Source organism: Palaemon carinicauda, chromosome 1 (genome assembly GCF_036898095.1).
Source record: "Palaemon carinicauda isolate YSFRI2023 chromosome 1, ASM3689809v2, whole genome shotgun sequence".
In the NCBI taxonomy this organism is placed as follows: domain Eukaryota; kingdom Metazoa; phylum Arthropoda; class Malacostraca; order Decapoda; family Palaemonidae; genus Palaemon; species Palaemon carinicauda.
In genome coordinates, this window is record NC_090725.1 from 106,661,061 (window position 1) to 106,671,060 (window position 10,000).

The 10,000-nt window shown below is 35.7% G+C and overlaps 2 protein-coding genes across 2 annotated transcripts in view; both read right to left on the reverse strand.

Annotated features, from left to right (window-relative positions):
• Nucleotides 1-10,000, reverse strand: part of Snr1 (SWI/SNF related, matrix associated, actin dependent regulator of chromatin, subfamily b, member 1) — a 582,028-nt gene that overhangs the window by 91,816 nt on the left and 480,212 nt on the right. The gene's annotated exons all lie outside the window — the stretch shown is intronic.
• The window catches only part of LOC137653082 (polycystin-1-like protein 2), a 56,619-nt gene that overhangs the window by 32,572 nt on the left and 14,047 nt on the right, over nt 1-10,000 (reverse strand). Inside the window, exons 6-11 of the mRNA XM_068386508.1 lie at nt 8,412-8,578; nt 8,082-8,210; nt 7,647-7,904; nt 6,889-6,987; nt 5,759-5,864; nt 1,363-1,482 (exon numbers count right to left, since the gene is read on the reverse strand). Of these exons, the coding sequence (XP_068242609.1) occupies nt 1,363-1,482; nt 5,759-5,864; nt 6,889-6,987; nt 7,647-7,904; nt 8,082-8,210; nt 8,412-8,578 (879 nt within the window). The remainder of the gene's footprint in view (nt 1-1,362; nt 1,483-5,758; nt 5,865-6,888; nt 6,988-7,646; nt 7,905-8,081; nt 8,211-8,411; nt 8,579-10,000) is intronic.

A 10,000-nucleotide genomic window follows, 5' to 3' on the forward strand; every position in this document is an offset into this window, starting at 1 on the left:
CAACCACTCGACCATTGGCAGATAGCATGGAGGCATTCTGGGCATATGGCTGTTGATAATAATAATAATAATAATAATAATAATAATAATAATAATAACAATAATAATAATAATAATAATAATAATAATCTGCTCCAAAACTATTTTCTTCCACACACACAAACACACACACACACACACACACACACACATATATATATATATATATATATATATATATATATATATATATATATATATATATATATATATATATATATATATATATATTTATATTTATATATATATATATATATATATATATATATATATATATATGTGTGTGTGTGTGTGTGTGTGTGTGTATACATACAAGTAGGGCCATATATACAACAACAACAATAACAACAACAGCCTCAAATGCAACCGCTTCTAGCCCACTGCAGGACAAAGTCCTCAGACATGTCTTCACTCATGTCTGGGATTTGGTCAGTCTCCATCACCACGCTATCCAGATGGTGTGAGATTTTCATTTAATCGCTCAAAGCAAACCAACCTAGTGGCCCTGACTAGTACAGCTCTGCTGATCATGGCGATACGCAAACCCTTTCACCACGCTAATGTATTCCTACGCAGTATTCCAGAAATAAAGAATTTAGTAAACTTACGTGCGTAGGGCCCGGCCACTCCTTGACGCTGACTCCTACGGGATCATCACATCCTGTGGGGCAGAAATTCTCCGGAAATGTAATGGACGTCCCCTTAGATCCTACGGTAAACGGTCCCTTCAGGGCGACCCCCTCAACCCTGGAAAGAATGAAGAATCAAAATTATTATTATTATTATTATTATTATTATTATTATTATTACTTAATAATAATAATAATAATAATAATAATAATATTATTATTATTATTATTATTATTATTATTATTATTATTATTATCATTATTATTGCTTTCTATGCTACAACCCTATTATTATTACTATTGTTATTATTATTATTATCATTATTATCATCAGTATTATTATTATTATTATTATTATTATTATTATTACTTGCTAAGCTACAACCCTAGTTGGAAAAGCAGGATGCTATAAGCCCAGGGGCTCCAACAGGGAAAATAGCTCAGTGAGGAAAGGAAACAAGGGAAAATGAAATATTTCGAGAATAGTAACTACGTTAAAATAAGTATTTCATACATAAACTGAAAAAAAACTTTAGCAAAACAAGAAGAAGAGAAATTAGATAGAATAGTGCGCCCGAGTGTACCAGAGAGAGAGAGAGAGAGAGAGAGAGAGAGAGAGAGAGAGAGAGAGAGAGAGAGAGAGAGAGAGAGATTTATCCCCAAGTCACGTAGATGAAATCTATCGTTTATATACCTACATTGCTAATTTCATCTCCATTCCGTTTGGGGAGGATATGGCCATGTCTTCTCCAACAACCAATTTCCCCAAGATATTCTGAGACAGAGATTTCAATGCGTCCTCCATCCTCGGACTCTGAAAATAGAATTCATGCAAAAGTTCTATTAATTGCTTTATCCAACGAAGTTGGGAGGAAGTTATGTTCTACCCGCCTGTCTGTGTGTTTGTGTGTGTGTTTGTTTGTGAACAGCGTCATGGCCACAATTTTAATAGTAGAGCAATGAAACTTGCAGGGATTAAGTGGACATTTATGCAAAAGTTCCATTAATTACTTCCGCCAACGAAGTTAGGAGGTTATGTTTTACTCGCCTGTTTGTGTGTTTACGTGTGTGCGTGTGTTTGTTTATGAACAGCTTCCTGGCCACAATTTTCAATAGTAGAATAATGAAGCTTGCAGGGATTAAGTGGACATTTATGCAAAAGTTCCATTAATTACTTCACCCAACGAAGATGGGAGGTTATGTTTTAGACCCCTGTTTATGTGTTTGTGTGTGTGTGTGTTTGTTTGTGAACAGCGTTTGTGAACAGCGTCATGGCCACAATTTCAATCGTAGAGTAATGATACTTGCAGGGATTAAATTTTATGTAAAAAGCTGGAAATGATTAAATCTTGGAAAGTCAAGGTCAAAGGTCAAGGTCACAGTTAAGCAAAATGTCCAATTCACGTAATCAGTAAAGTTTGGATATTGTTGTCACAGAGACTTCAAACTTGGTTCATAATTTGGGTGTAAGGAAATCTACGCCAATTAATACATATTGAGGTCAAAGATCAAGTCCGAGGTCAAGGTCAAGCAAAAGATCAAATTCTGGTCATCAACCATATGGCAACAATTTTGATCGTAAAGTAATGAAACTTGCAGGAATTTCAAAATGTTATGTAAAGAGCTGGAAATTATTAAATTTTGGAAGATCAAAGGTTAAGGTCAGGACGATCACAATATCCATATTACGTAATCAGCCATAAGTTTGGACATCCATGTCACAGAAACTTCAAGTAATCTACCGTGGCGGATATCTGCACTCTCTGAGTACCCCTCTAGTTACGTATGCATTGCTTATATGCATATATACAGTTGGACACATGAATTCCTGGCACACCTTACTTTTTCGTAACCTATCTCTCCCTACATCAGCTTTTTGGTTACTAGCCGCACAGTAAGGGTGTGACAGGGTGCACTAGTTCTGAGCCAGGCGTACCATAAATTCCTGTGTCCAGCTGTATAGCTCCAAGTTAATTCAATGACTCATTTTTGTATAATATTTAGTCTCAAATAAATTCTTGCAACATGTATGTGTGTTATTCTTAACAATTTCTGATAAATATATCACTAAATGTAAAGATATACGATAGAAATGATGGGAGGATATAGAATACACCCAAATACAATAGATGCAGTAGAAGAAATATACAAAGGGGACTAAACTAAACCAAAATCTTCCCAAGAGAGATTAGGTCACCAAACGTTCAGCTGGGCTCCACAAGGCACCAGAAGAATTGGAAGACACAGGCCTACATGGCTGAGAACTATGAAGCGCGAAGTAGGAGATGATGAATGGAGAAGTATTGAATTAAAGAGAGATTACTCAAGTGCCATAAATGGATGAGATCATGGTGAGGGGTAGATGAAGATTGTTTGGGAATGCTCTTCGCATTCCCTAAGAGAGATTAGTCAATCAAACGTTCAGCTGGGCTCCACAAGGCACTAGAATAGTTGAATACCCAGGCCTACATGGCTGAGGACTATGAAGTGTGAAGTAGGAAATGATGAATGGGGAAATATTGAATTAAAGAGAGATTACTCAAGTGCCATAAGTGGATGAGCTCATGGTGAGGGGTAGATGGAGATGGTTTTGGCATACTCTTCGAACTCCCCAAAAGAGATTAGTTCACCAAACGTTCAGCTGGGCTTCACAAGGCACTAGAAGAATTGGAAGACCCAGACCTACATGGTTGAGAACTATGAAGCGCGAAGTAGGAGATGATGAATGGAGAAGTATTAATTTAAAAGCTCAAGATAGAGACGACTGGTGAAATCTAACCGAGGCCCTTTGCGTCAATAGACGTAGGAGGAGATGATGATGATGATGATGATATGAATTAGAAAACGATATTGACGTAGCAAGCGTGATGAAGCAGGGATATAAAGTATTAATCACTTTATTTAAAGTAATCATATACAGAATTATTCACGAATTAGGAAGAAAATAAAATGGTTTTGAAATGTGTCAATGAATGAAAAATGTATGAATAGGAAATATGTAGATGAGTAATAGAATGGATAAATTGATAAACATCTATAAGTCTACGCAAAGATTCCAGGCGAAATATGCCCCACTCCTGATGACGTCATATTATTATTATTATTATTATTATTATTATTATTATTATTATTATTATTATTATTATTATCATTATTATTGTTATTATTATTTTTATTGTTGTTGTTATTTTCGTTATTACCCTAGAGGAAAAAGTAGAATGCTATGAGCCCAAGCACTTCTATAGAGAATAATAGCCCTGTAAGGAAAGGACAATATTGAAATAAATAAACTACAAGAGAAGTAATGAACAATTAGATAAAGTATCTTAAGAACAGTAACAACATTAAATCAAATCTTTCATCTATAAATTATAACAACTTCAAAAAACAAGAGGAGGAGAAACTAGATAGAATAGCGTGCCCGAGTGTACCCTCAAACAAGAGAACTCTACCCCAAGACAGTGTAAGGCCATGGTACAGAGGCTATGGCATTACCCAAGACCAGAAAACAATGGTTTCATTTTGAGTGTCCTTTTCCTAGAAGAGCTGCTTACCATAGCTAGAGTCTCTTCTACCCTTACCGAGAGGAAAGTGGCCAATGAACAATTACAGAGCAGTAGTTAACCCCTTGAGCGAAGAAGAATTGTTTGGTAATCTCAGTGTTGTCAGGTGTATGAGGACAGAGGAGAATGCAGAAATAATATGTCAGACTATTCTGTGTAAGTATTGCCAACTGAAAAATTAACTGTAACCAGAGAAAGGGATCCAATGCAGTACTGTCTGCCGAGTCGAATGACCCAATAACTCTCTAGCGGTAGTATCTCAATGGGTGGCTGGTGCCCTTGCCAACCTACTACATTAAACCATGTTGTCTCCTGTGTTAACTGCGGCTACAACATATCCCCTTAAAGTGATTATGAGTTAGTATAGTTTGAAATTTGTAAGGGAATGTATTGTGACCGCTGCTAACGGGGGAAACAACGTGATTGGCTATGACGTCATCAGGGGGTGGGGTTTATTTATGACGTCATCAGGGGGTGGGGTTTATTTATGACGTCATCAGGGGGTGGGGTTTATTTATGACGTCATCAGGGGGTGGGGTTTATTTATGACATCATCAGGGGGTGGGGTTTATTTATGACATCATCAGGGGGTGTGGTTTATCTATGACGTCATCAGGGGGTGGGGCTTATTTGGCCCGGAATCTTCGCGTCGGCAGAAAATCAAAATTGGTCAAAATCATAAATAAAAACAGAATTGTAATTGGTCTCACCTGCTCTGATGCATCTTCTTTTGTTTTATCTTGTATGCTGCATCTCTGGGATGTCTTCAGATCGATCGGGACCTCGAAATGAACTAAAGAAAATTATTACTATTGATATTTATTATTATAGATATTTGTTATAGTGCAATATTTATCCTCATACTCCTCATCATAAGCTTTTATTAATCATAACAAAATAAAGGTAATATTGTAATGTAATAAAAGTCTTTTTTAACTCAATTATTAAGTATGTGAAAAAATAGATATAAAATATTATAATTTACAATAAAGGAATCGATAGATAATTGAATCAATACATGGATGAATGATTATTCATAATCAAATTAATTAATTTGAATATAAGTGTTGAGTTTATAAGATAATATTCCCTAATTGCATATAGAATTTCATATAAAAATACAGAAATAGATAATCTCTTAAGTCTACCAAACGATCAACATTTTTCAGAAACATTAAAAAATCTTAAGAGAAACATTACATGGAAAAAAGAATTATCTATAATCAAATTATTTTTTCTGAAGGTAAATATCAAATTTATAAAATCATACTTCCAAATTATATATGGAATTTGATGTATAGAAAATACGAATAAATAGTCTATTAAGTTTATAAAAGTTAATTCTTCAGTTACATATAAAATTTGCTAAATTAAAAATACAAATTAATTTTTTATCAAGTTTATAAAATCACATTCCCCCAATTACATATAGAATTTGATAAACAAAAATACGAATATATAGTCTATTAAGTCAACCAAACGATCGACAATTATCAGGAACATTAAAAATTAGGAGAGAAACATTACTATCGTCCGGCAGAGATGTGTCATAATCCATGGTGTCGGCGTTTCTCATGTCCGCGGGAGAAGCAGATGTGCAGTTTTCTTTATCATCATTTACGTCTGAGATACCCTGTTGTATGATAATAAGCAAATATAAACACAAACAATAAGGGTGAGTAATTAATTAAGCCAGTTTCGATGCATAAATTCATTTTGGTAATCCAAAGTTTGCCAAAAGCTTCTATTCCAGTATTTAATCCAAAACTTAAAAGTCGAGCAAAGGGGAAACGAACCTAAAGATTAGAACCAGTATCATTGCTATAAAGATAAACAGATATAAACACACACACACACACACACACACACAAAAAATAAGGGTGAGTAATTAATTAAGTAATTTTTGAAGTGTAATTTCATTCTGGTAATTCAAAGTTTGCCAAATTATTCCAGTATTTAATGAAAAACTTAAAGTCGAATGCAAAGGGGAAACGAGCGTAAAGATTAGAACCATTATCAGAGCTATTTAGATAAACAGATATAAATACAAAAAAAAAAGAAAAAAAAATAGGGGTAAATAATTAATTAAGTTAGTTTTAAGGTGCAATTTCATTCTTGTAATCCCAAGTTTCCCAAAGTTACTATTTCAGTATAAATGCGAGCGAAAAGGCGACCTCAAAGGGGAAACGAACCTAAAGATTAGACCCAGTGTCGGAGTAACGTTATATCTATCTAAATTTGAGTGAAAGCCATTAACACAGGACCTTAGCGTATGCTATTCAGGTGGGCTCTTTGCTAGAGAGAGAGAGAGAGAGAGAGAGAGAGAGAGAGAGAGAGAGAGAGAGAGAGAGAGAGAGAGAATAGTAGTGTTACCAACAGAGACAATTTTATTATTATTATTATTATTATTATCATTATTATTATTATTATTATTATTATTATTATTAAGCTACAACCATAGGCGGAAAAGCAGGATGCTCTAAGCCCAAGGGCTCCAACAAGAAAAATAGTCCAATGAAGAACGGAAATAAGAAAACATGTAGAATAGTGTGCTCTGTTAAAAATTGGAATCTAATCAACAAGAATAGCAAACTATAGACACCCTTTAATAACAAACAATTTCGAGAAGAAGAATCATGTATAAGAATCTCCCTTACCATAGTAATTCCAGCAACAGCAGTTAATATGTTCTGAGCAATACCCTGTAGCATCTCCGGAGATGGAATGTCCATTGTGCTTAGGCCGCCTACCAAATTCTAGAATCACCAATAAAAAATTAATAGTATGGCATTTGGCTGTAGGTCTAAGCTGTGTAATAATGGACTGCTTAAATACATTCTTGAAAATTATAATCATTTGGTTCTCTTTTCCTCTGAATGCAAGAAACAGCTTGACTTCAAGACAGGAACAAGGCTGTTCTGTGTGGAGTGAGCAATAGATACAGTAGCATATACTAGAGCTAGGCAATAAAGCAGTAAAAAAGTACGATTTGAGATGTTACAAAAGCAAGGATATATTTCATCATGACGAATTTAATCTAAAATAGACTTTCCTATATGAAACAAGCATGGATATAGTAGCATGCTAAATCTAAACAACAGAGCAGTAAAAAGTATGAATCTATATGTTACGTCAAGAGCAAGGATATATTTTATCATGATAAACTTATCTAAAAAGGGCTTTTCTATATGATATGAGCATGGATATAGTAGCATACCGAGTCTAGACAACAGGGCAGTAAAAAGTATGAATCTATATATTACGTCAAGAGCAAGGATATATTTTATCATGATGAATTTAATCTAAAAAAAGGCTTTTCTATATGATATGAGCATGGATATAGTAGCATACTGAGTCTAGACAACAGCGCAGCAAAAAGTACGAGTTTCATTTGAAACGTTAAAAGCGATTTTACCTCGACGAGTGAGACTATTTTTTCCCTCGCCCCCAAATCGACGGTTTTGGAAGCCGTTGGACTTGATGAAACCGTTTCCATGAGCGTGGCCAGAGAGCCACTCGTGCTCTCCAGAGAAGAGAAGCTGTTAAAGTTGGTCGTTTCCAGCATGGAGTCCAGTGCCTGGTTGTTTTTGTCAGCCATGCTGATCACCATTGCGTCAATGGCCTCTTGGGATAAGTTGGCCGTAGAGGCTGCATCGAGTTGCTGCCATGATGCCTGTGTTTAAATAAACTACATTAACTCGTGATAAGGGTTAAAATTTGAAGATTTGGCTGCTTGATAAGGAAAACAAAACATAGAAACACCATTGTATAGGCTAATCGTTTTTGTAATCAGAATGGAAGAATAAACATTATTAAACATGTGTAAAAAAAGATCTTTCTGGTGATCTACCTTCCCCATGACGTCGCTCTGAGCCGCTAGGACCATGCTGAGAAGGCTATTCTGGCCTGAACTAGTCAGTGTGTTGAGGAGTTCAGTTATGTTAACGCTTTCCAGCTCCTCTTGTGTTGGCAATATTACCTGTAGGATAATAAAAGTGATTGGAACAGATATTGGACATCTCATACTGGGACACATATTTGAATGCTTCTACTTCCTGGAGAATATTTTATATCATGCATTCACACACATCGGTCTAAAGAATTTATCAAGTCAATTGAATTCAGGATTAACCGAAGTGAGGTTTTTAGACTAATAATGTATTAAATTTTTTAAACTTGCCTCCAGATTTGCAACTAGAGTCACCCTTTGCAAACCGCCCCAAATGTCGCTGATTACTGCTACTATGTCGAAAATTCCCGAGGGGAGAACCACCTGCGTTGAATATGAAGCCAGCGTTCCATGAAGTATTTCAACCAAAGTTTTGTCAAGGTTGTCAGTTTTTGCCACTGAAATGAGATAAATACGATGCAAAATCGTTATTGCAAACTATATTGCTTACAAAATAAGGCGCTCTTCGAATATATGATCTACTAAAAGGCTGCGATCTATCAATCTATGACATTGATTTGCTATTTATGTTATGTGATCTACGAGTAGTAGAGCGTGCGGAGCAAAATAAAGACCAGCAGTTAATATGTACTGATTGCCAACACATAAGAGCAGTGATGTTTTTTGTTCTATGTGAGCGAAGCAAGACACGGCTGAGCAGAAAACAACTCGGTAGATCACATATCGGAATGAAAACAGTTCGGTAGATCACATATTGGAATGAAAACAACTCGGTAGATCACATATTGGAATGAAAACAGATCGGTAGATCACATATCGGAATGAAAACAGCTCGGTAGATCACATATTGGAATGAAACAGCTTGGTAGATCACATATTGGAATGAAAACAGCTCGGTAGATCACATATCGGAATGAAAACAGCTCGGTAGATCACATATTGGAATGAAAACAGCTCGGTAGATCACATATCGGAATGAAAACAGCACGGTAGATCACATATCGGAATGAAAACAGTTCGGTAGATCACATATTGGAATGAAAACAGATCGGTAGATCACATATCGGAATGAAAACAGCTCGGTAGATCACATATTGGAATGAAACAGCTTGGTAGATCACATATTGGAATGAAAACAACTCGGTAGATCACATATTGGAATGAAAACAACTCGGTAGATCACATATTGGAATGAAAACAACTCGGTAGATCACATATTGGAATGAAAACAGATCGGTAGATCACATATCGGAATGAAAACAGCTCGGTAGATCACATATTGGAATGAAACAGCTTGGTAGATCACATATTGGAATGAAAACAGCTTGGTAGATCACATATCGGAATGAAAACAGCTCGGTAGATCACATATCGGAATGAAAACAGCTCGGTAGATCACATATCGGAATGAAAACAGCTCGGTAGATCACATATTGGAATGAAAACAGCTTGGTAGATCACATATCGGAATGAAAACAGCTCGGTAGATCACATATTGGAATGAAAACAGCTCGGTAGATCACATATCGGAATGAAAACAGCACGGTAGATCACATATCGGAATGAAAACAGTTCGGTAGATCACATATTGGAATGAAAGCAACTCGGTAGATCACATATTGGAATGAAAACAGATCGGTAGATCACATATCGGAATGAAAACAGCACGGTAGATCACATATCGGAATGAAAACAGTTCGGTAGATCACATATTGGAATGAAAACAACTCGGTAGATCACATATTGGAATGAAAACAGCTCGGTAGATCACATATCTGAGCAGAAAACAACTCGGTAGATCACATATCGGAATGAAAACAGTTCGGTAGATCACATATTGGAATGAAAACAGATCGGTA